At 49.9% G+C, this 26,018-nt stretch overlaps 10 protein-coding genes and 1 non-coding gene across 11 annotated transcripts; 7 read left to right on the plus strand and 4 right to left on the minus strand.

The window, feature by feature from the left end:
- Positions 1-1,791: 1,791 nt before the first annotated feature.
- BDZ99DRAFT_487008 (uncharacterized protein) lies at positions 1,792-2,695 on the plus strand (the record flags this gene model as incomplete). Its single annotated transcript, XM_033722811.1, has 5 exons — positions 1,792-1,907; positions 1,987-2,003; positions 2,058-2,224; positions 2,401-2,509; positions 2,544-2,695. The coding sequence occupies 5 exons, from the start codon at positions 1,792-1,794 to the stop codon at positions 2,693-2,695; spliced, it is 561 nt and encodes a 186-aa protein (XP_033579451.1).
- Positions 2,696-5,069: 2,374 nt separating this feature from the next.
- Positions 5,070-6,206, plus strand: BDZ99DRAFT_267659 (uncharacterized protein). Its single transcript, XM_033713862.1, has 4 exons — positions 5,070-5,282; positions 5,351-5,551; positions 5,772-6,036; positions 6,097-6,206. The coding sequence occupies exons 1-3, from the start codon at positions 5,219-5,221 to the stop codon at positions 5,987-5,989; spliced, it is 483 nt and encodes a 160-aa protein (XP_033579452.1). The 5' UTR covers positions 5,070-5,218; the 3' UTR covers positions 5,990-6,036; positions 6,097-6,206.
- A 1,373-nt stretch (positions 6,207-7,579) lies between these two features.
- On the plus strand, positions 7,580-8,946 carry BDZ99DRAFT_569159 (norsolorinic acid reductase; the record flags this gene model as incomplete). Its single annotated transcript, XM_033727853.1, has 3 exons — positions 7,580-7,882; positions 7,930-8,524; positions 8,584-8,946. The coding sequence occupies exons 1-3, from the start codon at positions 7,758-7,760 to the stop codon at positions 8,944-8,946; spliced, it is 1,083 nt and encodes a 360-aa protein (XP_033579453.1). The 5' UTR covers positions 7,580-7,757.
- A 432-nt stretch (positions 8,947-9,378) lies between these two features.
- Positions 9,379-11,397, minus strand: BDZ99DRAFT_518325 (uncharacterized protein; the record flags this gene model as incomplete). Its single annotated transcript, XM_033725281.1, has 4 exons — positions 9,379-9,500; positions 9,572-10,118; positions 10,168-11,141; positions 11,190-11,397. The coding sequence occupies 4 exons, from the start codon at positions 11,395-11,397 to the stop codon at positions 9,379-9,381; spliced, it is 1,851 nt and encodes a 616-aa protein (XP_033579454.1).
- A 163-nt stretch (positions 11,398-11,560) lies between these two features.
- On the plus strand, positions 11,561-12,909 carry BDZ99DRAFT_439666 (uncharacterized protein). Its single transcript, XM_033717670.1, has 2 exons — positions 11,561-11,783; positions 11,838-12,909. The coding sequence occupies exons 1-2, from the start codon at positions 11,688-11,690 to the stop codon at positions 12,840-12,842; spliced, it is 1,101 nt and encodes a 366-aa protein (XP_033579455.1). The 5' UTR covers positions 11,561-11,687; the 3' UTR covers positions 12,843-12,909.
- Positions 12,910-13,089: 180 nt separating this feature from the next.
- BDZ99DRAFT_439669 (uncharacterized protein) lies at positions 13,090-14,483 on the plus strand. The gene is made up of 4 exons (XM_033717671.1): positions 13,090-13,496; positions 13,553-13,608; positions 13,722-14,015; positions 14,125-14,483. The coding sequence occupies exons 1-4, from the start codon at positions 13,448-13,450 to the stop codon at positions 14,314-14,316; spliced, it is 591 nt and encodes a 196-aa protein (XP_033579456.1). The 5' UTR covers positions 13,090-13,447; the 3' UTR covers positions 14,317-14,483.
- A 667-nt stretch (positions 14,484-15,150) lies between these two features.
- BDZ99DRAFT_t34 lies at positions 15,151-15,237 on the minus strand. The gene has a single exon. It is a non-coding gene; the product is annotated as a tRNA-Glu (tRNA).
- A 1,331-nt stretch (positions 15,238-16,568) lies between these two features.
- BDZ99DRAFT_267857 (uncharacterized protein) lies at positions 16,569-17,767 on the plus strand. The gene is made up of 2 exons (XM_033713863.1): positions 16,569-17,188; positions 17,251-17,767. The coding sequence occupies exons 1-2, from the start codon at positions 16,918-16,920 to the stop codon at positions 17,559-17,561; spliced, it is 582 nt and encodes a 193-aa protein (XP_033579457.1). The 5' UTR covers positions 16,569-16,917; the 3' UTR covers positions 17,562-17,767.
- Positions 17,768-19,371: 1,604 nt separating this feature from the next.
- Positions 19,372-21,686, plus strand: BDZ99DRAFT_558523 (uncharacterized protein; the record flags this gene model as incomplete). Its single annotated transcript, XM_033727236.1, has 2 exons — positions 19,372-21,097; positions 21,150-21,686. The coding sequence occupies 2 exons, from the start codon at positions 19,372-19,374 to the stop codon at positions 21,563-21,565; spliced, it is 2,142 nt and encodes a 713-aa protein (XP_033579458.1). The 3' UTR covers positions 21,566-21,686.
- Positions 21,687-21,943: 257 nt separating this feature from the next.
- On the minus strand, positions 21,944-23,709 carry BDZ99DRAFT_569164 (uncharacterized protein). Its single transcript, XM_033727854.1, has 2 exons — positions 22,887-23,709; positions 21,944-22,833 (listed from the first exon to the last, which is right to left on the minus strand). Exons 1-2 carry the CDS (start codon positions 23,684-23,686, stop codon positions 22,158-22,160), a joined length of 1,476 nt encoding a protein of 491 aa, XP_033579459.1. The 5' UTR covers positions 23,687-23,709; the 3' UTR covers positions 21,944-22,157.
- A 422-nt stretch (positions 23,710-24,131) lies between these two features.
- Positions 24,132-25,210, minus strand: BDZ99DRAFT_461174 (uncharacterized protein). Its single transcript, XM_033719556.1, has one exon. The coding sequence runs from the start codon at positions 24,990-24,992 to the stop codon at positions 24,303-24,305; it is 690 nt and encodes a 229-aa protein (XP_033579460.1). The 5' UTR covers positions 24,993-25,210; the 3' UTR covers positions 24,132-24,302.
- Positions 25,211-26,018: the final 808 nt, after the last annotated feature.

A 26,018-nucleotide genomic window follows, 5' to 3' on the forward strand; every position in this document is an offset into this window, starting at 1 on the left:
TCTCTGCTAATTTACAATCTTTTTCTATGTAATATAATTAGGACGGCCGGCGCGAAGGATACCTATCAATTAGTTACCAAGACAAATCCATTCTATGATCTTATTCCGATATCGATGTTTCTTGGTCCGACGCCCCCGTTTCCTTCTTTGTCCGCCGCGGTTATGACAATGGTCGCTCGAGTTCAATCCTCCACGACGAATCGTGCACATTCGCAAAATGCCTTCACCGCGAACGAGTGGCGGCTGCGCTTGAGCCTGTGAGTATATGGTTAACTGGAAGGATGGGATACAGCATCAAAGTATCCTGCCAGGCTCCGTTGAACATCAAATGGCAGTCGAACACCGTCTGGGGTGGCCCAGAGAGCTCTTAACCTTGCCAGACTGCCGCTTCATAGGTTTTACGAGCGCATTTATTGACAAGCCCAGAGAGAGAGAGGGAGAGACTATAGCTTAAAAGCTTTCTAAATGGAATCTCGCACCTTTTCGTGGACTACCACCTCAATATCAAAAAAGCCTTCACAGGTGACGCCTCAGTTACATGACAACACCCGCAAAATATTCGCTTGATGACGCTGAGGACAGCCGCCTTATCCCGGAATAACGATTCGCTTTCTCACTAGTAAACTATCGCTAGATTTACGCTATTTATCTGTCAGAATGCAGGATGGGCTGGCATATGTATAGGTAGGGCTTTCTTGTCCATGGTCATCGATTTGCTGTCGCTGCCGCATCCCTTGTTTCGAAAAGCTCAAGTCGAGCGAGTCGACGGCAGCTAAAGCCAGGTCGAGAAAAGCAATCGGGAGAGCCTTTTTTTTTTTTTTTTTTTTTTATGGAGAGGGGAGAACAAGCCGATAGATTTGACTAAGTTCCAAAGAGCTAGAGCTTGCACGCGATGATGCGGTGGATTTATCGACGAGGTGAAATTGCTCTTTGATGAAACGACGGTTCATGTACGACGGTAGAGGTATAAACTTGTTTGTAGGATTCGGAAATCAAACAGCCTGACTTATGTAGACAGAAACAAGTATTTCTGCGAATCCTGTGCAAGGAATCAGTTCACGAGGCTCGTGATGGTGATGAATACGAATATCTCAGGATGCAGGATCGTGTGAGCGGACTTTGAAATCTGAAGAACTGGGGGAGATAATGAGAACGAGAAGCTCTGAGGAGGTTTCAAAGGAGTACCAAAACGCACCACATCATTGGAGGCCAACGAGCGAATCACTCGGAGGCTTGGTCAAAAAAGGGTACATCAAGACGCCCCTAGCACTGCACCTCCCCGCTAAAGCTAGGGGTGGCTGCTTTGCATACATGCATATTCCCTGAACGGGGTGCTTCGTCCTAGTCGCGCGGAAATGCGCTGTCTTGATTCCCAGCAATAGGAAGGCGTCCCGAGCACGCTTTTGATTCGCAGCCTTGACGACAAGTCTAAAGAGCCCCTTTTCGACATACATTGGAGGACACGGGTCACTGTGCATGTGAATACTTTTCGTAGGTATTCATTTTCGCGAGCATCCAGCAAAAATGGCGAAGTTCTTCTGCGCAACCTTCCTCGTATGCTATAGACAAAAATGGAGGTCTCGGCTTTGACGTAGTGGGAGAGAGGTTTCTAGGACGATCTTAGTTATTTCTATGCAGCAAGTCATTTTGCTTCAGAGATGGGGTAGAAAAACATAACTAAATACCGCTACTGCCTTTTACACATAAAAGATTCGTGCTCTTGCTAGGAAATGTTAGAATACCGCCTCCTCTCTCAGCACCATCAAAGGATCTCTGAAAAGATCATTCATCATGACTACCAAAGCTCTCCTTGTAGCCTCCTGGCTTAGTATTGCAACAGTCCCAACCATATACACGAAGCTCCAATCCATAATTCCCGCAATGTCGGGAACTACGAATTTCGCTGCGTAGGCAAGCAGAGGGCGGCGATTCAGATGCAGTATCCCGCCTCTAAGACGGTGCTGTACTCTCGAACATCGTCATTAGGCCAAACGACGGCGACGGTCCGTAGTCTTGTTTAGCCCATCACTCCAAGCCAGTATTGATGTGATTATTAGGTATCCACTACCTCGGGGCCTGCAATCTCAACAACGTATGGTGGGCCGATGTATGCTTGGATGCAGCTACGTTCAAGCAGACTAAAGGCACGTCGTATGTGGATGGAGGCGGGACGCGGAATGCGGAGGATAAGGTGCTGCAGCACAACGTCGGCGGAACGGTAGCGGTAAAAAAGTTTACATGAGATTCCTATTTCCTAAGTGTTAGCAGACCATGACGACGAAAATCAAGACAGAGAGAGAAACTGGGCGGATCGAAAGATACCAACGCTGATACAAGGTAGGCAGGGAATCGTTGGCAAATGTACAGGGGCTGCGGAAACTGCGACCCTCAGCATGCAAGGAATTCACCTTTGCGAATATCAAGGTCGATGGCGCGGATGTTGTTGCGGGCGTGGATGGGAATAGGGCGGTGAGTTTAGGATATTTAGTTATTGCTCCTAGTCTTCTTTGTCAGTCATAGGATTCGCACTTTTTCGGAAGCAGATACGAATACCATCTCCAACTCTTGCATACTCGACAGCTCGATTTGCTGGTTCTACAAAGGAGTTGACGACGAGTCAGAGCCCAACAAAACGGCTGGTGCGCCGGATGGAAAGGTGTGCGCTACTAGCGCTATCAGAACAAGTGGGTGCTAGAGACTTGGATCGGCGGAGAGACGGTGAAATGAGCAGCACTTCATCGACGCCTTGGATCGTCTCAAGGGTGTGAGCAAAGCCAGAAGGCCCTGCTGTACACGCTTGCTCCCTTCACTCGCACTGACCGATCGAGGGCTGGATATCAAATGACGTGCCCGACTCCGATTATCTCATTATCCAGGAACAGCGCCATGAAATCCGCAATTTCCGACAGGGCGAAAGTTCCCACTTCTCAGTATCTATCGACTGGTCAATGGGTGTCGGTTCCTGGCCGAAGTCAGACGGCCCCCTCTTCACCGCTAGGAAATTTGACGTGGTATGCAGGGGGAAGTCGTAGTGGTGTATGGCCAAAGTTGCGGATTCGATGCTATGTGTCGTCTGACTTCCATTGATATCTGAATGTTTGATACCGTAAGGCTTGGGGCTAGCGCTGATGACGGCCGGTATCGCGGGCTGTGCCGAGCCGCCCGCAGGGTATCTTCACCGGAGCATGCCCAGCGGCAAAGTGGCGTCTTTATGGAGCTGGGCCGGTGTTGTCCGCGCCGCAGACTGCGGCATGACATCGTGGCTAGCACAGATGAGGTTGGAATACCTGCACGTATCTCGGCAGGAGCGAGCATGCCATGGGCGGGGTGACGGCTCGACCGGGGATGATCTCGACTCTCGCGTACATACTTCATACTTTAAATTTGGCTTTCTGCACACCGATGAATCCGTCCTGTCTTGAAGAATCGGCTCGCTCGGCTGACGCGACTTTGGCTCCCGATAGCGCTGTTCCTCGAGAGTCGCACAAAAACAACTCACCGCTTAGCAAAACATCAATCTCAAGTCTGGAGGCATACCCCGGACCCCAGAAGCGCCACGGGAGCGCACGCACTGAATATCAGTAGCCGGGATACCGCTCCTAGGTATTCAGTGCAGCTAGTCTTGGGAGAAAATACCGACGGAGGGTCTGAGTCCCCCGCCATCCCCATGCGGTTTTCTAGCGTATGCATGATGCAGGGAAACTCAGACCTGGAAAACGCGAGGGCGCATCGAAGGATTTGGATGCTTTATCGAATCAAAGCTCTTTGGCCAGATGATGGTCTCTGAGCTTCCATTTTCCGCAATATCGAAAGAGGTGGAGAAGTGCTTCAAATTTTGAGCAGCTCGAGATGACGCTGCAACCTGCAGGTCATATCTACAGTCTAGTTTCATCTGGCTTTATGTGTTTCGTCGCCCCATTTGGTTTGGTCTACCTAACCATACATATATGCATTGAGGGACCGGAAAGACCGGATAGAATGCAAGGCAGGACAAGGGTCGATGACTGCCCTGAAGAATGAGTTGTAGGTGTAGGAAGCCGTACACGACAGGGCTAGCTACAACCGCAGACACGGTTCTGGACCGCTCCTGAGAAACGCACAGATACGAAAGCGGACAGCGCGATGTTGAGCACGTTTGCCTCTGGTATGGGCCTCGTAAGGACGACACTAGCCGGCGATGCTGGTCCATTCCCTCGGGTGGTGCGGCGAGAGACTGGAATCATCATGCACAGAAGAGACGAAACTTTGGTAGTGGTAAATCGTCCGATTCCATGTGACTTAACATGACCGAGTAAATAGCGAGAAGCATCAAATATGCTTTTGACAGAACGCAATTGTGGTCCGATTCCTGGCCTCGTGTCTCCCAAAGCTGCCATTGATCATGCAGAAGTTATGAGGCGCAAGCTTTGCTGCTGATCACAGCCATTCACAGACTGCCAGAAAGCCAGGTCTTTCCATCAAAATACAGGATTGGCCGGAAGCAGATACTGAGGTCAAGGGGTGGCCGGAAGTTCTAGCGCGACCTAATAATCCTTGAAATGCTAACATTGGAGGGCTGTGAGACAAGCGGTGAAGACTCGAAGCAGGACCAGTCTATGAGACATATCCGATGGTGTTCTAAGCTGCCCCTATTGATGATGATAGCGTTTAGAGAAGTGGTAGACCAACCTGCCTACCCAGCGCGATGACCTGAGTGCGGGAATAGGAGAATTATGATCGTTGAAGGATCCGCTACTGCATCATGCAGTTGAGTATTTCTAGAACTCTGCCGACAGTGTTTTCGACAGCCCTTGCCGAGTCGGTAGATGGTAGACCGCTCTTGCATTCGGGAGATGCGCGAGCGAGTCCACGTCCGGGAAGCCCCACAATGTTAGTGGACAGGGGATCTGGTGTCCCGGCAGGAGTGCCATCACGCGCATACCACCGTTCCGGCGACCTTATTCCAATAATACACCCAGTAAGCTCGACACTACTCCAACCACAATGGGTATCCACGCTCTTTATCGCAAGCCTCACGACCGCGCTGTCGTTTCAGCATCGGATGGGCCCACCTGAGGCCTCTGGCCGCCTATGACCATTGGAGTCTGGACACGACTGTGTAACCCACTGACTCGTTGTTCATCTCGATCTTACGAAACGCGGCCAAAGATGTTTCCGACTGGAGGTGCGAATACATAATGGGCTAGGGCCCAAGGGCTTCCTCGATCCTCGAGGTGGTATGCTCGGCCCTGAACAAGTTTGCCAGGCATCCAGAACCGAAGACCACAGGATGGAACAACCAGGTAAGTCGCCTTTGAGATTACACAACCAGTAAGTACGGTGTAGAAGAGACATTGCTGACAATTAAAAGAAGATAACCGCCCTGAGGGATCAGCTAGAGAGTCGGTTGGAGGAGGCGTACCTGGAATACAACGAGACGCGGATGGCTTCACAAGATATCTCCGCACTGACACATCGGAGGTGGATGTGTCTGAGATCAGGAATCAGGCAAACGCGTCCGGGGCTTGTTGGCCAGGCAGATCGATGAGCCCCATGGATCGGTCTAGAGAAGGTGTGTACACTTATACCTGATCCCGTTTTGGTTTAAGGAGTCTTTCAAAGAGTTTTCGTCAATCGAAAGAAGATTCAGATCTATCCTCTTGATAGACCTGAAACCTTGCCGGGCTGCCTCAGGTGCTGGTAGAAGATTGTGCATAGACTGGCCCTGCGGCTCATTGCTCCAGCTTTCCATTAGTACCACGAGCGTTCCACTAATCATCGTGTGGTTTTAGGGTCCCCTCAACGTCAATCTTCGGTCCATGGAGAAGCTGATTCCAATCCTCGCTCAGCCCAAAGCGACTCGGCCGACCACACGAATGGGTACCATTCACCAGATGATCATGATCGGGCTCAGACTGGAGCATGGTCCGAGGACAACAATGAGAATGAGAATAGAGAAAGCTTAGAGAGAAATTCTACAAACGAGTCAAATACAAGTGGTGGAGAATGAGAGCTCAAAGGTCAACGCCATGAGCACATACAATTAGGCCGTTGCGGGTATGATTTTCCCAAATCCATATACCAGACCGGCTTCGATAAGCTGACCAAGATTCTTAGAGCGAATGCAATCGTCCACGACGACGAGAAAGTGACTTCCCTTGGAAGGTCCTCTCTAATCATTCTAAGAGCCACGACATGAGTTCTGCCAATATTGGACGATATCGACTGGTCCGGTGTTAGGGGGAATCTCCGGGGATATTTTGCAAGCCATTGTCCAGTCATGGTGTTACAGCTCGAGGATATCTAGACTTACACTGTTAGGCACCGTAGGCACCTTGCGAATCCTTCTTTTATACTCTTTTTCGTCGTTTGTTTGCTTAGTCCTACTGCCTTTTAATCACACGCTGTTTTTGACTGCACCTTTTCGTGGATTGGTCTGATTGGCTATCGCTATCGCTTGCAAGAGGTTGACAGCATTGGGAGAAGTGATGCCCGAACCCGACAGTCTGGTACGATATCGTCTTGTCCATTATCCCAATAAAAATATCTGTCTTGCTGCCCAAATCTCTGTGGTCACTTTGATAGGTCCTTCTAATTGACCATAGCAAACCGATGCTTCGCGCTTCCGCAGCTGAGTTCGGACAAAGCGGACGCTGCAGGACATACCCCAGATCACAGCGGCTGCAACCAATGACGCGAGCTTGTTTCATGCAAGAAAAGGTATTAGGACAAGGCTGAGAACGGTGATGGTGACATGGGGGACAAGGCTGGAGGTCACGATAGAGCTGGAGCTGTCGGGCCGCTAGTAGTTCCGAAGAACTCGGGCTCCACCACTAGCCTGACCTTGTATCCAACACCATCCCTGAGAGCATAGCAGTCGGGATCTCCCTGTTTGCTTCTTTCTTTGATGACGCTGAAGCCATCTCCTCGGGCTGCTACGTACTGAGAGGCATCGGAAGCTCACGTGAAACCCAGACATAGAATGCATGTTTTCACAATCTTATGATCCACTTCATAAGCTGTACAGCCCCTTTGCACATGCCATCATTAGCGTAGTCCAGAAAAGCTGCGTAACAGAAGCTTTAGAACAAAAGGCTATTCAGGCCATTCAGGATAATCAAACTTCTCTCCTCGACTTCTAGTACCGTATTGTATCCTTACGGCCACCCTGCACTAACCACAGCATCATGCGCAAGAGGGCTGTAGTACTCCCAGCACATTGCTCTACTCCGCTCGACTTTGTCCGCGAGCTGATAAATACCACTGCCGTCGATTTTAGGAAGTTTTTCTCCATTGCTTACAACTCACCGTAGCCCCATGAGCAAGTAGCGTTTAGCATTTCTGTACCCGGTATTCCGATCGCCAAAGCATCCTTAGCATAATGGCCTTGTAGTAGGCAAAGACTCCAAGCAAACACATCGTGATTAAGCAAGATGCTCCTTTCCACTGGGCCCTCCGACGAATGTTGGAAAGCTGCAACGACATCTTCGGAGCAGCTTGTGCATACCGACGACCAAAGAGGAAATATTATTTTGTCAGCAGCAAAGATGAAGAAGCATAGGTTAGCGATCAAAACGTCTCAATATGGTAATGAAAACAGCCTGGCTTCATATATATACCGTAGTTCCATCCACTGAATTTCCATCTTCATCCCCTTCATCCTTTACTACATCAAAGCACCACCCACTTGAACCGTTTGCTCTCATAAACGCCCGTTGATTTCATTCTCATCCTCTACACATCATAAGCCTCGCCCCTCACAGCCTATCCCACTCACAATGGCCATTGCATTCGCCACAGCCCCTCCAAAGTCCCTCCTGGGCCGCCATCGCGTCCTCAGCCCCTCCGCCTCCGTCCGCGTCAGTCCCCTCTCCCTCGGCACCGTCAACTTCGGAACAGCATGGTAAGCACTCCCCTTTCACCCAGCCTATACCTCCTAACACACCACAGTAACCAACTCCTCGGCAAATGCACCAAAGACTCCGCCTTCGCCATGCTCGACCACTTCTACTCCCTCGGCGGCAACTTCATCGACACCGCCAACCACTACCAATCCGGGCAAGCCGAGCTCTGGGTCGGCGAATGGCTCGCGCTCCGCCACAACCGCGACGAGCTCGTCCTCGCGACCAAATTCTCCTCCAGCGCCGTCCTCGGCACCGAGAACGCGCCGGAAATCCTGTCAAACTACAGCAGCAACAGCACCATGTCCCTCAAGCACTCGCTCGCGACCTCGCTCGCCCGCCTCGGCACCTCGTATATCGACGTGCTGTACGTGCACTGGTGGGACTTCACGACCTCGGTCGCGGAGCTGATGCGCGCGCTGAACAACGTCGTTCAGAAGGGCAAAGTGCTGTATCTCGGCGCGTCGAACATGCCGTCGTGGTTCGTGGTCACGTGCAACGCGTACGCGCGCCAGCACGGCATGGCGACGTTCGTGGTGTACACGGGCCAGTGGAGCGCTGCTGAGCGCGACCTGGAGCGCGAGATCTTCGATATATGTGCGCGTCGGAGGGCATGGCTATCTCGCCGTGGGGCGTGCTCGGGGGTGGGAACTTCAAGAGCGCGGAGGTGGCTGAGAAAGAGGCTGCTGAGGGCCGTGTGCAGGTGTATCCACCGACGGCGGCTGCTAAGCAGGTAGCGGAGGCACTGAGGAAGATTGCTGCGGCACGCAAGACTGCTCCGACGAGTATTGCGCTTGCCTGGGCGATCCAGAAGGGCCCGTACGTCTTCCCGATTATTGGTGGGAGGAAGCTGGAGCACATGAAGGCGAATATCGAGGCGCTTAGCATTGAGCTTACGGCAAAGAAGGTCAAGGAGATTGAAGCCGCGGCGCAGTTTGACCAGGGCTTCCCGAAGTACAAGATGAACTTCGGTGGTCCGTTCAATGGGCCACAGGATCTTGCACTCATGACTGGAAATTATGATTATGTTTTAGCCCCGAAGGCTATAGCATCTCACTACATCTAGTTGTCTGAGGAGAGCAATAAGGCCGAGATAGATCGTTAGTCTACTCAATAGGAACTAGATCTCGCAACGAGCTCCTCAGAAGCTTGATTGAGTACTCCTGCCACTCGCCTTACTGATTGGTGTTCTTCCTACGTTGCCAGGATCCTGTCACATGCAGTATGCTGCTAGATTGACCTGGACTAGTAGTATAGCCCCATATCTATCATTGGGAGCTAGATGTTCTTTCTTGGCCTTCACTACTACGGTGATGACGTGAATTGAGCTCGCGTCTCCCTAAACTATGTATTAGCAAGGACTGTCGAATATATCGATTATGAACATACTCTCGAGTTTTAGCCGATTTCCGGTCGAGTCTCGACAAGAAGCCTGCCTTAGTGCGGGTATGCTTCGCAAAGCGCCCATCAGTCGATTCAAAGTCATAGGCTGCTCCAATCAATGTTCCATCGCATCTATATCATGGTCTGAAATGGCGGACGATAATGGGGAGGAGATGGCTTGGTTGACACCGCGCGGTGTCGAAGCATTGCTTGGCAGGCTCGGTAGGTCATCAGACGCTATGCGGTTGTTAGTGCCCCAGATCGTGTCTAACAAACAGCAACTTTTGTGAGTCTGCTTCTGTACTCACATAATTCTAATATCTCGACCAACCCCAGTAACCTCTCCTGGCTCATTTTCAGGATGTCCTTTGCTGCAGCCTCCTCGCTTTCCCTACGCTGCTTCCGTCTTGCGTCGCCATATGCCTTAGCCTGCCGAGCTGCCACACCTTCCTCCACGGCCTGGCGTAGTTCCTTTGAAGGTTGTAGGGCATTGTTTTTCATCATCTGTATGAAAAGTGACTCGAAAATTAAGCTTATCTTTGCATTATCTCCATAACTATGCGTATTTGCAGCGAATGGTAAGTAATGCTCCTCGAATTGTGACTGGTCTGGCAGGGGATAGTATTCCGAAGGATTTGCAGGCAACAGTGGAATCAGGAGAGTCGTGTTTAGCCTTGCCTGGGCCGATGGGTCTAGTTTTGAAGTGCTGAGGAAAATGCTGAAGACTGAAGTTGGAAGTGGCCGAAGGAACTCCGTGTAGAGATCGAATAAATCATCTGCCGTCGAGAACGGGGCGGGTGAATACATTTTTTTGGCTTTACTGAGGTGTCCAGTAGCGGCGGCTACGTCCACAAGCTATGACTTGGTCAGTCCAGTCATTCCAAAAGGTAGTTAAGCATCTTACAAGATGAAGTAATCGTTGTCGCAGTTTGATGGCATCCATACCGCCTAGCCTCTCTACCGGGTCCCTCGCCTCTCTGCCATCTTCATCCTCATCAGATGAATATTCTGAAGAAGTAGACGACTCTTTCTGTCTTGAGGCTTTCCTCGATGGACGAGTCGAAGCTCGCTCGGTTGTGTCTTCCATGACAGCGTCTTCGTCTTCGGAAAGATCATAATCTCCGAACTCGTCATTATCGATATCGAGTGGTTTTTGGACCTTGATTACTGCCTCTTCATCTTGCTTCCTTTCTTTCGCCTCATCTTTGAACACCTCCGTGAACTCTTTCATCGCTTTGGAAGTACCATCTGCCAGGATAGCGCGTAGGATTCTTCTTCTTGTGGTCCGACTTTGTGGCTCCTGAGAGGCGATGTAACGCCATATTAGAGTCGCGATATGATCGTCGCTGTTAGCAGTTGAGAAAAGAGGCATCCGCTTGTTCCAATCAGCTTCAACAAAGTCGAGCATAAGTTCCAGCCACAATTTCCACCTCTCCCACCTATTCTTATAGGCCACTGAACAGTTGAACGCCCAACCAACGATGTGCCAGAAATCTTCCGCCCTTGTCCATATAGACCCAGCATTCGCTACGTTCGTTGTGAGTTTGGTCTCCCCCAAACCATCCGGAGAGTCTTCTCCTCTTCCTCTTCCGGCTCTACGAGTCGAGCCTGGAGTTGCAAATGCAAAAGCAGTCTGAAGGGCATCGCTTGAAGGATCCACGACTTTGCTCACATTGCGTAAATAGTGCAGCGCAGAGTTTGCAGCCTTTTGCTTATCGAATGACTTGGCCTTTGTGGTGAGAGAGGGATATACTATAAGCGTCGAGGCGAGTGCGAGGTATTGTGGAGGTGGAAGCAGGGCTGGGTGGGGATTCTCTGGTGTAGAGATGGAGTTTCCGGCGACGAGGAGACTGTCAAGGAGCGTAAAGCCGTCGAGGTCTTGGAACAAGCATTAGCAAAACCTGTATGACAATGCTGAGAACTTACATTGCTGGCCGTCCAAATAAACAAGAGAGTGGGTTCGCAATTGGTAGGTTAGGGGCTTGGTGGGGCGATGGAGAGGCGCCTGCGGATGGTGATATGTAAAGTCGTCTGAGACCGGCTCTGGCTCCGAACCTGGAGGGCTTGAGTCGTCTGGAGTCAAGAGCGACGACTGGGCCTGTCGGGCTGTGACGAAAGATGCGGGCGAACTCATGGTGGTGCTGTTGGTGCTTTGAGGATGAGAGACGCGAGTGGGAGTGATTTACGCGCCTAGAGATTTACGTGATCACATGACATACGCCAAGAAAATGGGTTAGCTCCGGGCTTGGCGTGATTTGGAGGCGGATACCCACTCGAGAAAACCACCAATCCTCTCTTCAGCTTTTGCGTTGTACGAGAATCGATAAAGATACAGTATGCTTGTGATGATTCAGTTGTACGTTATGTTTTAGCAGCAGCCTTCCAGTCGCCAACGCGGATCGCTACTTCATGCTTTGATCAAGCATGATAGGGCTGGGACACATTCATCGCCGGGCATTGGTAGCAATTCTTATTGCCCTTGTATTCATATACTATAGGGTGTCTACTAGAGCCGCAATTGTGAGTTCTAGCCTCCTCAATCGCCATAGAGAAAGGCTGACAGCCTGCCCATAGAATCCTCCAGGAGTCTTCCCGAAACCACAGTATACCCCCGGCGCATCAAAGTCCGTGGACTATGAACACACACGGACGCTTGTTATCGCTCGAACATCTTCTGAAGATGTGAGCTGGATAGAGGAGGAGCTTGGCTCCTCATCCTCCCTCCAAACGGCTATCTACACCGTCGACTCCCCAATACCTCCCTTCACCGTACCCAAAAACAAAGGCCGAGAAGTCATGCCGTACTTGACATACATCATTACACACTACCACAACCTCTCCGATGTTACAATATTCATGCATGCGTCACCCGTGGCGTGGCACAATAACGACCTTCTGGACGATTCGTCGCCGATGATGCTGCGTGCGCTGTCCTCACACAAGGTGGTGCGAGATGGGTACTTCAATTTGAGGTGTCACCAGAGCCCTGGATGCTCAGATCAAGTCCACCATTTGGGGGCGGAGTTCGGGCTCGAGAATCCCAAACTTGCAGCGTTTGCAACGGCATGGAGCGAACTACTACCCGCGAGACCGATGCCGAAGGTGCTGAGACAGCCTTGTTGCTCGCAATTTGCGGTCAGCAGGGAGAGAATTCAGGCGCTGCTTTTGGAGCAGTATGAGTTCTTTCGGGACTGGGTGCTCGCGACAGAATTGACCGATGCGCTGTCAGGTAGGGTATGGGAGTATCTTTGGCAGTATATCTGGACTGGGCAGCCGGAGCTCTGTCCTGAGGTGCATATATGTTACTGTGATGGGTTTAGATTGTGCTTCGGTGGAGAGGAGCAGTACAAAGAGTATATAAGCCTTGGAAGGGAAAAAGGGAATCTAGAACGGGTCATTGAGGATGACAAGAGAATCGGAAACCAGGAGGCACAAAAGCTGGTGCAGGCGCCGAAGAGAATCGTTGAACTGAATGCGAAGATGACAAAGGTAAAAGAGGAGGCTTTCGAGAGGGGCAGAGATCCCAAGAAGAGAGCAGCGGAAGTGGGACGGCCATGGAAAGAGGGCGATGGCTATTGACCGGTGGATGTCACGAAAAGCACCATAGAATTAGATCATGTGGTCCTGGCGGGTGTGGCGGGAGCAGAAGCTGAATAAAGTTCCTGTGGCCTTTCCTCGTTCAGCTAGACTTGACGAGAGCCAACTTGGTGACGGTGCATATGTAGAGCAGTACAGCCAGTCACGGCGCGTGAAGGGCGGCTATGGAATTGTAGGAATGCCATGGCCCGATACGGCTTCGGTATGCGACCCGTGTGGGCTGGAGGCGGTAAGGGCGAGTGGCGCCAAGCCGAATTGCACTGCAAAGCCGTTCTGCCGTTCTCGTTTCCTGCCAGCCCGTCGATCGTGCGCGATTTGGTCGAGGTGTGGCAGACTCGACTGCAGCTATCTCACCCCCAGCACTGCGCAGATACGACGCTATTGCATCCCGCGGCCTCACTGCTACTTCAGTCACGCGGCACCCTCGCCTATCTCTCTGTCTTTGCGCCGCGCCTCGAAGCCCTACTTTTCTGCCTCGCTGCCTGGTACTCGTCCCCAGCCTCCTCCACACCACCCTCCTCCTTCGTAGTCGGTTTGTGGCAATTACCGATCCTGCACGAGCTGGGTGAAGAGGACAACCAGGCAACATGACGAGGAGGATTGTTTATGGAGTTGGGCTATGGATTACCATTGCGGGTGAGTTCTGGCATTACATCACAACAAGCGACAGCTTTACTGAGACATCTTCGCAGCCACCGCGATGACCATAGCCAGCATTGTGATGCCTCGATGGCTCAGCTACGGTTCTGTACGTTCATTCTATTTCGGACTTCAATTACCCACGTCTACTCTTTCTTCTCCACATTTCGGCCACTCCGTCGCACGTAGCCCCGCTCCGTATTCAGAGCTAATGTTATACAGGAAGGAACCCGCGAGTTCTCCTACGGACTTCACCGTCGCTGTTCGAGTGTGACCGGCGTATGCAATCATTTCCCACGATTCGAAGACTGCACTGGCGACAAATGGTCGTTCTGTAGCATGTGGCGGACTGTCGGCTTTTTGATGTCATTCGCCGTCATCCTCGAACTTGCAACTCTCACGTCCTATGCGATTATAATTCTAGGAGGAAAGCAGCGAAGGGACAGAGGCTGGAAGGTTGTATGCGCGTTTCTGGTCATTTCGGCACTGGTGCAGCTTGTTAGCATGGCTCTTGTGGTAAGTTTTGCACCTTTCGACTGTTTTTGTGTTTCTCTTCAAGGAAGCCGACGATGTCTTTACTTAACAGCCCCTCGCAAACTAAAAGCTGACCATTTTTCTCGAACAGTCCTTCCTCTTCGACCACGACGAACGATTCTTCAACGGCTGGTACCTCGACAAGTCCTGGGTCCTTTGCACCGTCAGCTGGAGCATGCTCATCACAACCGCAGCCGGTGTGGCTGTGGCAGCGATATACCTGCCAGAAGAAGGAGGCTACGAGCTCATCCCCAACGAGGGATATGGGATCGGATCTCCGTAATACACGGGTAATGGGGTGGGTGGCCAACCTTGAATGTTAAGAGCATGCATAGACTTCCGAGTCGGCGTTGCGATATGCCTACTTTCTGCCTCAGTGTCTTAGGGCGGGAAGTTTTTGTCATCGGCGTTAAAGCGAGTTATGGATTTGCAAGCATTCTTGCCCCGTAGGTCGTCGGTTGATACCTTTGAGAGGTCCAAGATACCACTTTCGTAGCTATTTGCTCTTTGACTAGGCTCATAATTTGAGTTATTACTGTCTCCGCTCGATATGGATTCACTTTTGGGACTGTGACATTGTCCGGCGCAAGGATGATCTTTGCGTGATACTCGAGGACAAGTGAAGCTCTACGTTTGTATGGAATGCGCTCGTGATTAGGGTGGTCACATCTCGAGACACGCGCAAAAAGAACGAGAGAAGTCGGACTCACCAAGTGCTACCCTTGTATCACAGTAGTATGCGACATCATGCCATTCGAGATACATTACCACAAAACTTTTTGCAAGCTTTACAACGCTTCTAACGCTTTCACATACCTCAGAAACGCTTGGGCACTCCTGTTTGAAGGATCTAAGTCGCTAGAATCAATTGCGTATACTCAAGTGAATCACGCGTCTTTTAATAAAAGAACAAAATAACAAAGCCCATTCTGGCAACCGAAGAACCCACCCTCTGCATGCTTCACATCATGTTCAACTCCCCGTAGCGTCAGATTCCCCGCGTGGTGCTCGGCGGGGCAAAAATCTCGCACTGATGCCCTGCGTCCACAACCCCTCCCAAACTCAACCCCGACACCTCTAACAGCATTCCAGAACATAAAAATGCAAAAAGAAAAATTTCCGGTACCGGGAATCGAACCCGGCTCTGCCCGGATCTGTGCTTTGCAGTGAAAGCGGGCGATGCTAGCCGATACACCATACCGGAGTGGATTTTGAAGTGGTGAAAAATTAGATATACTATTACGACTTGATGCAGCGAGTCAGCAAGAATTGTGAAAGCGTGGGCATTTCGAAATGTGCGAGGATTGTGCGGGGCAAGAATCAGAGGGGTTCTTTGATTGGATGGCTAGTTGGTAAAGTGGGCCGTGGTCTAGGATGCTGCGGCTTCTACACTTTCGGCACTCCGATGTTGACTTCTTATGGGCAAACTCAGAACTTTCTTTGCAGCGTTTGCCAATATGGACCATACAGATGCTATAGATTTCTTATTAGCCAACTTTTTTTTGTGCGCATTTGAAAGTGCTTATTTGAGGACTCGGTGAAGTTGCCAAGACATGTCTCAGCACTCGGAACTCTCCAGGGCTCCGGCTCCCAGCTGGCCCCCAATCGCAACACTTCCAACTTCAATTATAATTTCATCGCCTGCTTTCACTGCAAAGCACAGATCCGGGCAGAGCTGGTGTTTTGCTCATCATCATTGCAATGAACGAAGGACGAAAACACCAAGTCAAGTTCACTGCACCGGACTCGGCCATTTAAGACATGTGGTGAAAGAAGCAGCGAGAGCCGCTGCTCCTCCGCCTCTCTATGTCATTCACACAGATTTACAAACTTTAGTGTGTGTCTGACCTGGAGAGCAACGAGATGAAAAGTTACGATCGAATCGCTGATGCCCGCAGCCGTCCGCGTATCCCGAAACTACGCCCCATCCCTTTGTAAGTCAACATTTTCGTGCGATTTTCTAGCTGGGCTACTATCTGCTGTAACCCCCGTCCAGTTTTTTATGTTAAGCTGCGCCTTCTTATTAGTTCGCTATTTATGGCTGCATGATGTGTTCTTTTCTATCTACTATACAACTAACTGTAGTACTATTATGTATCATCTCTATTCTATTTTATGAATTATGAATATATATATCCTCTCTAGATTTGCTTTTTGGCCTTCCTTTTTTCTTTTACCTCGAGTTCGCACAAGCCCTACCGTATACCGACCACGGCAGGGCTGGAAGCTTAAAATAACCATACACGCTTGTTGAGGGAGTACAAAGACTTCTTCTGAGTGCCGTCCTTCATTTCTGACACTCGTTTTTCACAGGAGAGAAAAATCTTGAAGCCTGAAAGTGCGCAAGGGCTTGATGTCTTCCGCAGTACACTCGGGGAGGATATACGTTTTTAAGCTTTCGTAGCTAGCCTAGAACAAGAAGGAGAACGCACGCGAAAAGGTACTTTGTAAGTCAAATATTAATGCAGGGTGTATCAGGCGCAGTAAGGAGGTCATTTAAGTCAAATCATCTGCTCGAAATGCGCTGATAAGTCAGATTGTAGATGGAATCATACATGAAATGGTGCTATAATGGAAAGTCAAAGACTGAATCACGTGATTTTCAGCGCTAGTCTTTCCTAATTGGGTTAGAGGATGAATAGGGGTACCTATAAATTCTTTTTCTCATAGTCCTAGGCCTTAGAGCAGCTCCGACTTCATCTGTGGACGGTTTCAAGACCTACCGGCCTCCCTGGATGATGCGCCATAACGATATCCGACAGCAAAGACCGCCAGAGGCCACTGCCTATAACATTTGACTTGCCTATAGCATTTGACTTGCCTATAACATTCAACGGCCATTCAATTTACCCCCTTTTGACCAATCCTGGCACCAGCTTCAGCTATGGACACTGGAGAGGCAAACCAAGAATTCGCCGGAAAGGCGGCAGGTTTCCCTGAATCTTCATCCACCGGCAGCAATGGGAAACAGAGACACGACGACAGTGACCAAACCAGGCGCGATGAATGCCACAAGCAAGTTATGGATGCGATGAAGCGGTTGGGGATGAAGCAGGCTCCACTCTACATCCAATCTTTACTATACAGACTGGATAGGGGGGATCGGGGCGATATCCGAAAGAAAGCCCTGGAAGAGGCAAACGCTCCTGTTGAAGGTATGGCTTAATTCCAATCGTTTCACACGAGTTGTCTAAACTACAACTGACGTTGAATCCAGAGAATAGTTGGGACAAGGAATCTGCGACCGCACAGGAACCATGTCTAATCGCACAGCCTACATGTCCAATCGTACGGATGATCAATCGTAATCTGAGCATTGCCCCTTTGAAACTTACAGGCAATGGACGTTGCGGCGTGCTCACGGAAAATGTCATGAAATCAATGCCCCAGGGTGGACTTTGGCTGCCCTCAACATGGGATTGTGTCTTGGCCACTATTCCTGTGCCAGAGAACATGCAAGTGCTGCGAATCAATGGCAAAGACTTTCGGGGAATGAAGGACGAGAGGACCGAGGAACCAAAGTTATGAGCCGACTTGAGTTTCGAAGCCATGTTCGTTTGCTCTGACGCAAAGCTGAACTGGTGGCTGACGGCTTACGACCGAGAAAGCTCGAAAATAGTCGAGTACATTTCGACCCCGGAGATTGGTGCAGAGTCGCTGAAGGACAGCCGACGAGCTGTGAAGAATCAAATACGTCGCGAGCTCGGGGTGAAGGTGAAGCTAATTGAGAGGTCTCCTTTAACCGTAAGTTACACTTGACCATGAACCAGGGTATTGGATTGACTGAAGCATGCTAACCTACAAACGCCACAGCTTAACACTTCCAAAGAGCAAAGGGCAAGTGGCCCTCTCGCATATGCGACGCTATACGAATTCTTACACACCGTTAGGATCTTCCATGTCAATCCATACCCTGATGTGGCGAGATACCTCGCTCTTTCAGCAGTAGTGGGCAAATAGCGGGCAGAGGCGGAAGAGTGACGAGAAAGGGCTAACCGTAATCTCGGAGATGACGACTTGGTGCAAGGAATCCAAAATTGACAATGGTAAGGCGACGGAGGGAAGCTTTGGTTACGATGAATACAAAAGTTATGGGCAAAATCTTTCAGTACGACGCTTGACGAGAGGATTAGGAACACTATCAAACAGACTGGCTTACTTTTGGGGTTGATAGTTTGGATACTCACCAAAATTCTGAGTTAACGCAGATTTGACTTGCCATCCGACTTTGACTTGCTTTTTGAATTCCCTCGCCTCGTTAGATTTGCTTTTTGGATTTCCTCTTTGGATTTCCTCTCTGGATTGTCTCTTTGGATTTCGTTTTCCCTACTTCGCCTCGAATCCGCGCAACCCCTACTGTAAGTTGTGGGAAACGGCTTTCCTTTTGCCTACCAAATGAAGCTGATCGTCCAGGTAAGTAATAGCGAACCTATTCCCCGAGGGCAAGTAGTCTGAAAAAACTGAACTGATGGATAGGCAATACGGACTACCGCGGGCAGACAATTTGACTTGAACTCCAACGGCCTTGTTAATACGCCCGATACGCCTATGATTTCCAATTCTTTCTGCATTAAGACTTTGACTGACCCTTATAAGTGTTTTCTCTATCCTAAGCTACCCATGAGACTTTATTGACGTATACCTCCGCACAGGTAGGCAAGCATCCATAGCCTAAATTCCGAGCAAAGTGTTTAACGTCTTTGCAAAATTTTGTTTCTCCCTTGTACCCTGCGATTTCGGTGCTCAGTTTCTGGGGAAATCCAGTCCCTTTTCCCAATGTAATCGTCTGAACATATTCACAGACGGGTTGCATGCATGTGGCGAAACGAAGACTTTTGTCAAATCGTGTGTGCCCTCAGATAGTCATTGCCCATCTAGGTTTGCCTAAAGATACACTTCAGATACGGATTTTGGATTGGATTTTGAATTGGACTTTTGAATTGGTCTTCGCAAGGCAAAAGCCTTATGCTTATCACCTTTTCGATTTGAACTGTATCCTTTGATCCTTTGGTTCCTATGGGCAAATGAAGCCCGCTTCAGCCTATCCTTTTATACAATGTCGAGTTCTAACCTCCAATACCAATTCACTCTTCACGGCGTCAAAGGCTGGGAGGCTCTTGGCTTACGTGAGCCAGATAAGCTGGCCCAATGGTGGATGGACGATGGAAAGCACGTGATTTGAGGCGCCTCAACTTCACCAAGCTCTTTCGCGCTGCTAAAATCAAACGTGCTCCGCCCGTGCAGCAGACCGCGTCTTCCCATTCCCCTTGCGTTCCTGGTCAATCAGTAACAGAATCTGCTCGAGCCATGCACGTGGTACAATTAGAACCATGTGAACATGAGTGACTATCAATACCTTCCTCTCAGGAGGGACCAAGAAGAGATTCGTCTTATCTCCCTGCTGCCTGGGACTTTCATCGATGACATTCGAATATCGATCCATCATGCGCTCCTCATTCCGCCAACTGGCGTGCAGGATCCCGAAGACAATACTTGCGATATAGGCTCCATACCTTCGTATCCATGGAGCACTGAGAGAACGTCCGAAGATGAACTCTTTTATTTGAATAACCACACATACGAGACATCTTGGGTCCATCCATTGAGGAATGCACCTGCCAATTTGCAACCAGCACAGAGCAGGCCAACCAGCTTCGAGCCCTATTATGAAGCCTTGTCATACAACTGGGGGACCATGGATGACCCAGAAATAGCCCATGTACAAGACTATCAGTCAAATGAAGAGATAGAGGTGACAGTCATCAGAATTGGCAAAAGTCTTGCAATGGCGTTTCGACACCTTCGGCATGTCGATAAAGTACGGACAATCTGGGCCGACGCGATTAGCATCAATCAACAAGACGTTGAAGAGAGAAATGCCCAGGTCAAGCGAATGGCAGATATATACAGATTGGCGTATCGGGTAGTGGCCTGGACGGGCAAGGAAGACGGCGACAGCAAGCACGCTCTCGCCACCCTTCGGTATATCGGTAACCAACTCATCGTCACAAAGGCTGGCAGGCTCTTTAGCTCCCCGGGATCCAAAGCTCCAGACCTATGGAGAAATGCATGTCACTTTCTGTATGATGACCGAACTTGGAAAGCATTGTCTCACTTCATAGAACGCATATGGTTCTACCGACTTTGGTGCTGGCAGGAGATCAAACTTAGCAGCTCTCACAGCCTTTTGCAATGTGGTCACGATCAGATCACATGGCCCATACTTCGAAAAGCGATCCTATGTCTGCATAATAAGGAAAAGCTGCCGTCCCTAATGTTTCGGGAGCGTTGCCGTCACATTGCCTACCTTACGGCAGACGCAATCGGTCACCCAATGGGCACGCTGTTAGATCTCGGCCGCAGTAAGGGTTGCGCCGACCCCAGGGACAAAATATACGGTCTTTTAGGACTTACGGCACCATCGTTCAATGCCAGGCTCAGGACGGATTACGCTTCGCCTGTGGAGGATGTCTACAAGGATGCTTTCCTCGCTCATTTAGCACTCACACGACGACTGGAGCTCCTGAAACATTGCGTTCTTTCTAGACGAAGCATAGGCGGTCCATCATGGGTGCCTGACTGGTCCAAAACTGACTTCGCCGCCCCGATTCTTAGCGAGCAACTCTCGACAGGCTTATCAAGTGCAAACTTCAAGTATATTCCGCCAGACATATTAGAGGTTACAGGGTTGCGCTGTACGGCTGTCCAAGAAGTAAGCTCAGCTGCCTCTCTGGAGATTGGGAAAGTACTTCTGGCCGTTTCGGAGTGGTTGGAGCATCTGCCCAAAACAGACGTCTATGTCACTGGAGAGAATATAATGGAAGCTTTCGCGTTGACCATCTTCATGAATCGAACGCGCGAGCGCCATCCGGCGCAGCACTTTCCGAGTGTATTTGAACTCGTGAGCTTACTCCACGACATATCGGCGCTTCGACCTGATTCACATAATGATTCGATATATTCGATTCGTGAGGTCGGAAACTGTGTTCAAAAGATTAGAGGCCGCGTATTTTTTACCACAGTCGATGGGTATATAGGAACAGCTCCCGACGGCGTCAAAGCAGGTATGCAGGTAGCTGTATCATCGACTATCTTCGAGACACTAACCGCACTCAGGGGATGAGGTATGCCTTCTTCTCGGCAGCTATTCGCCTATCATTATACGTGCGGCCGGCTTTGGGAGATTCCAAGTTGTCGGCGAAGCATACATCCACGGGCTCGAAGATGCTAAAGGAATCCTCGGCCCAATGCCCGTAGGTTGGAAAGTTATAGTTACCGGGGATGCCCTTGGCCGACCATTGCACCGCTATATGAGCTTTCGGACGTACCAGCAGACCGCAGAAGACCCCCGGCTCGACACTCTACCTTCTGAGTGGGAGAGAGTTGCATATGAAAGATCACCAAATGATGCAGCTTATTTTGAGATGTTCAAGAACAACATCACCGGGGGAATATGCAACTCTGACCCCCGACTAAGTCCAGAGAGCTTGAAGAGTCGTAATATACCCTTGTACGCAATTCAATTAGTTTAATGGTCGTTGCTCCAATTGAAAGCTATGAGTTATCGTTCTAATTTCCCTTGCCATCTGATCTGCCATCATTCCGAGTCGAGGAATTCATCGAAATCGAAGAAGCCTCACTCTTTCGTTCGTAGTTCAAGACCACACTAGAACGAGGAGAAGTCCCATGAAACCATCGTGTGCTTCAGCGAAAGGGCAGCCCCATTAGTCGAAAATTTGGATTTCCTGAGCCTGGACGACTAATTAGCAACGGCAACACGATGACAGAGGCAACCAAGAAAGCAAAGGAAAAGGACGCGAAGACTGAATTAGAACAGGAGGTTAGAATTCGACATTGAGTAAAAGGGTCGGCTAAAGCGGACTTCATTTGCCCGTAGGAATCCAACTTTTGACCTTCTTCGACTGCTCCGTATTATGAAGACATAGGAGTCACTCAAATCAGTGTAATTCACTGTCGCGAGGCAAAAGAGTACATTAGCTTGTCACTTTCCCGCAGCATCACTACCTAGCTACCATTCCAAACTACGTAGCCACTGAGGATAGTCGATGAGCCATACTTTTGATTCTCATCTGGTTCCACTCGTACCCGTTTAACCGTCGCACCTCAAGCTTCAAGAACCCGTTTTGCGCCTTGTAATACCGCGTACTCCCCCCTTGAAGCCGACGTAAACGCAATCCATCCTCCACAATAGGTGTGAAAGGTCCAGAATTGGGTCGTCCCATCTGACTCAGTCCTTATTGCGGACCCAACCACGGATTTCTTGATCTCCGTGTACTCCTCGCAATGCAGACACTGAACGGTGAATGGGATCACGAAGTCTGCGCGACGTAAACTCATGTCCTCATCCAAGCGCTTTATTTCGAATGATGCTTCCGCCGGGACCAATCTGTTCTCTGCTGGATGATTTGCCGGCCAAGGGACGTAGACATCGAACCTTCCGGCTATCGAGAGATGGGACAAAGGTTCCAGGAACTCGGGGAATAGTGGAAACACGTTGTTTGCGCTATAGCCAGAAGGGCTGTTAACGATTATTCTCAGTTCCTGGAGATTGGTCATTGAAGCTAGAACATTGCAGGCGTCTATCCAGGTCTTGGTATCGTTCGGAGGTAGCTGCGGCTGGAAGATCTGAGCTGTCTTGACAAGCTCGTACTCGAAATGAAGTTTGGTTATCAGTTCACGTCTCCGTGGCAAGGTAGTAAGACCAAACCAGTTCAAAGCGTCAAGGTCGTCGAACGAGAAAGTGTTATGCGAGTACAGAATGTCTACGGTCTCCGAATATCTATACGAGAGTCAATGTATTGAAAGCATTAGTAAAGATCACCGGCAACGTACATCTGCCGACATGAAGATATCAATCCCAGAGGCTTTGTCCTAAAGGGAAATGCCGTGGATACGGAGAACCCATCCTTCAGAGGATACGAGCACTTATCCACTCGTGCAAATTCTTCGGGGTGTTCTGCGGGGCAATAGGCATGACCGAGTCGGCCCCGCTTCTTCAGGATGTGAATGTAGTTGCCACCGAGAGCGTATTTCCATATAGTCGTTCGCAGCTCGAACGGCAGCTTCCAGAGGCCACTTTTCTCAAGTTGATCAATAGTGACCGACTCGTTCCTGAACTTGCTCTTTAAGCTGTCGATAGTTGACTGTCTCGTAGGCTTGCTTTTGAGGCTATCCATGGTCGATTGTCGCTTGGGCTTTTCTTTGACGCCATCAACGGCGGATTGCCTCCTCGCTTTCCTGATGATGCTATCGATGGTAGACTGTCTCCTCATCTTTCCGGCTCGGTCTTCCGTCTGTTGCTGTTTACTCTCATGCTCTTCTTCTTCGATCCTAGGGTTTAGTTCCTCTGGTTCTGCCGTAAAGGCTCCCAGTGTGAGAGCACGTGGCCGCGTCTTAGGGAGCGGATCCGGGGCATATCTCTCGCGCTTCTTTAAATAAGAGGCCTCGAGTGCTTTTCTGTCTTGCTTCATCTGCTGATCTTTCTTCCAGACACGACGTTTCGTCATCAGCAGCACAGCACCCTCGACGCAAATGATTGGGCAAAAAATCGGGAAGCACACAAGGATGATGGCAGCGTTGCACGCAGTGCTGACCCTCTTTTTGGTAATGTGCGGATGGGCCGTGTTGCTCATCCTAGAGCACACAAGAACGCTGCAGAGGCAAAGGGATCCGTGGGCAAAGGGCTGAATGTCCGGGGGATGATGGCTTTTGATAATCTTTTGATGTTGCTGCGCCTCGAATTAGGCTACGGTATCCTAGCAGAGTCGGTCGGGAGGCAGGGTCGGGAGGGTCGGAGGCCTGAAATCGGCGGTCCCGAGAACTCTTGCCGAGCTGGTCACGAGCACGTTCATTTGCAAACTTCAATCCAACGACAACCAGTTGACTATACGATACCCTCAAGCTAGCACCTATCGCATGTTATGAAGAAGACCTCTTATCTAACTAAGCATCTTCTTCCTCTCCTTTGATGCGAGCGTGAAGCTCTAGAAGCTGGACATTGCCCATATCTTCTTCATCGCTCAGTTCGCCCGTGTCATCAGGAAAACATACGACTACAGCTCTTTCTCTCTGTCTTTGTGTTACACGACTTCATCTTCGTCCTTGCTTTCAATGACGACCTTGCGTAATCTGTCATACATATCTTTGATCTGATCCCCGCTCGTTTTCTTGTTCGGCCAATACCTAGTCGCGACGCACTTCCTGTATTCTTTTATCAGCGCTGGCCCACCTACCTTCGCAATTCTGCACTCACCAGAACTGGTGTTTGAGGCCTGACTGACCCCAAGACTTCAGGTTAATAAAGTTTCCAACTTCCGTTAACTCCGTCTTAAGGACCTTGAGGTGATCTTCCTTCCTCGGATAATTCTTCGGACTCGCCTCCCTAAGCCGATCAAGATGACCACGGATCGCCTGTAACATGACGTAGACCTGCTCATCCTGTTCCGTCGATTCTAGCCTACGGTCTTGCGGACCGTCGCCGAATTGTAGGTCGACAACCTCGTGAAATTGGCGCGCAACCATGTTGTAAAAGATTCCATGTTCCCGAGCGACTTTCCTTATTTTTCTGCTATCGCTGAAAAGTCCATCGAGACTTCCGTCGTCTCCTTTTATCCAAGCTTTCAACGTGCTCGGTTCAACCACCCTTGCAGTCACTGAAAATTCATCTTCGTCCCATTTTCGGTCTTTCCAAATATTATCACGCCCGTACAGTGCTACTACGGACAGCACATCCGCACCAGCATCTACGCATTGCGAGATACAGACAAGTAACACGTGTTGATGGCTCATTGCGTTGTCCGGGAAGTGATGAGGCTCTGGTAGAATGCTGTTGAGAGCACTCAAAGTCTCTTTTGGCTTAGAAACGTGGAAATAATCGATATCCTCGGAATTCGGCGACGCTGAGTAGGTGGAGTGAGATTTCATCGCTGGAGGACTCATTCTTAGCAGTTCGTGTCGAAATAGCTTATTTGTATGCTACAGTGGTAAGTCTAGTCTAGCTGGTGTCCAGGCGCACCTTTGTACTCGGTGGTATTTGCTACAAGAGCGAAGAGATTTTGCTTGCAATGATTTCGGGTGCTAGTAACGTAAGGCCATCAAGCTCTTCGTGCAAAGCAAAGTGCCTGGCATCCTCAAATATTTCCGTTTGGTAACTATCACATGCTCCGGTATAAATGGATCTCACTTCAACATCTAATCGCAGCGCAAGAGATGCCCAGCGTTTTCTCCGAACTAAGCATAGACATACAAACTTCTATAGCCTCAATCCGACCATTTCACTTCGGCTTCGAGCTGTTGACGACTTACCCAGCTCAGGTGTACCTCCAGCGTACGCATTTGAGGGAGACATTTCAATCCTCTACACTTCAAGCTTTCTACGTGACTCACCTCAGATGTTGTTAGTCTTTGATAGCTCCATTCAGCCACGTTCTCACCCATGTATGTACGCTGTTCCTTGTTTCTCTTCCGTCCTTCGCACACTTCAACTCACCTTCACTAGCCATCCACCTCTGAGCAAACAGGTCCTGCATAGGAGCGTTTGAAGCTGCTCTATACCTCTACAGCACCGTAGAGAGCTCCGGAAAAAACGTTTGTCCTATTTCAGCAGATAAAGTATCGACACATGATGGCAACACCTACACACCTACCTGCCTCCTCACTCCACTCCCAGACACTGCAATCCACACACACCTAACATCTCATTAGCGTCGCTCAGAGTTGATGACACGTCCAGATTAGTTCTGCACAGACATCCGTCTGGTACCGAAAACAGTCTGAGTGCCCTTGAGCGCGCCAAACAGCACGGATTACAAGTGCAGAATATCGGAGCGCTCCAACAGTGATGTAGTCCACCAAGCGGCGCGAATATATCTTCCCTTCCTCCTCACCTCGCCTCTCTTCTTCCTCCATCAACCAGCACTCTTCGTCCGTCAACCCTCGAATCAGCTTAGGACCCTCTGGTAGCAA

This window comes from Mytilinidion resinicola (genome assembly GCF_010093595.1).
Source record: "Mytilinidion resinicola strain CBS 304.34 unplaced genomic scaffold BDZ99scaffold_6, whole genome shotgun sequence".
Classification (NCBI taxonomy): Eukaryota; Fungi; Ascomycota; class Dothideomycetes; order Mytilinidiales; family Mytilinidiaceae; genus Mytilinidion; species Mytilinidion resinicola.

What these genes read in the sequence shown, in the direction of transcription:
- BDZ99DRAFT_267659 (XM_033713862.1), top strand. Translation starts at nt 5,219, where the DNA reads ATGCTCGGCCCTGAACAAGTTTGCCAGGCATCCAGAACCGAAGACCAC. An exon ending in CCACAGGATGGAACAACCAG is followed by an intron (nt 5,283 to 5,350) that starts GTAAGTCGCCTT and finishes GACAATTAAAAG; the next exon opens with AAGATAACCGCCCTGAGGGA. An exon ending in CATGGATCGGTCTAGAGAAG is followed by an intron (nt 5,552 to 5,771) that starts GTGTGTACACTT and finishes GTGTGGTTTTAG; the next exon opens with GGTCCCCTCAACGTCAATCT.
- BDZ99DRAFT_439666 (XM_033717670.1), top strand. Translation starts at nt 11,688, where the DNA reads ATGATAGGGCTGGGACACATTCATCGCCGGGCATTGGTAGCAATTCTT. An exon ending in TGTCTACTAGAGCCGCAATT is followed by an intron (nt 11,784 to 11,837) that starts GTGAGTTCTAGC and finishes GCCTGCCCATAG; the next exon opens with AATCCTCCAGGAGTCTTCCC.
- BDZ99DRAFT_439669 (XM_033717671.1), top strand. Translation starts at nt 13,448, where the DNA reads ATGACGAGGAGGATTGTTTATGGAGTTGGGCTATGGATTACCATTGCG. An exon ending in GCTATGGATTACCATTGCGG is followed by an intron (nt 13,497 to 13,552) that starts GTGAGTTCTGGC and finishes ACATCTTCGCAG; the next exon opens with CCACCGCGATGACCATAGCC. An exon ending in GATGGCTCAGCTACGGTTCT is followed by an intron (nt 13,609 to 13,721) that starts GTACGTTCATTC and finishes AATGTTATACAG; the next exon opens with GAAGGAACCCGCGAGTTCTC.
- BDZ99DRAFT_267857 (XM_033713863.1), top strand. Translation starts at nt 16,918, where the DNA reads ATGGACACTGGAGAGGCAAACCAAGAATTCGCCGGAAAGGCGGCAGGT. An exon ending in GGCAAACGCTCCTGTTGAAG is followed by an intron (nt 17,189 to 17,250) that starts GTATGGCTTAAT and finishes CGTTGAATCCAG; the next exon opens with AGAATAGTTGGGACAAGGAA.
- BDZ99DRAFT_569164 (XM_033727854.1), bottom strand. Translation starts at nt 23,686, where the DNA reads ATGAGCAACACGGCCCATCCGCACATTACCAAAAAGAGGGTCAGCACT. An exon ending in ATATCTTCATGTCGGCAGAT is followed by an intron (nt 22,834 to 22,886) that starts GTACGTTGCCGG and finishes ACTCTCGTATAG; the next exon opens with ATATTCGGAGACCGTAGACA.
- BDZ99DRAFT_461174 (XM_033719556.1), bottom strand. Translation starts at nt 24,992, where the DNA reads ATGAGTCCTCCAGCGATGAAATCTCACTCCACCTACTCAGCGTCGCCG.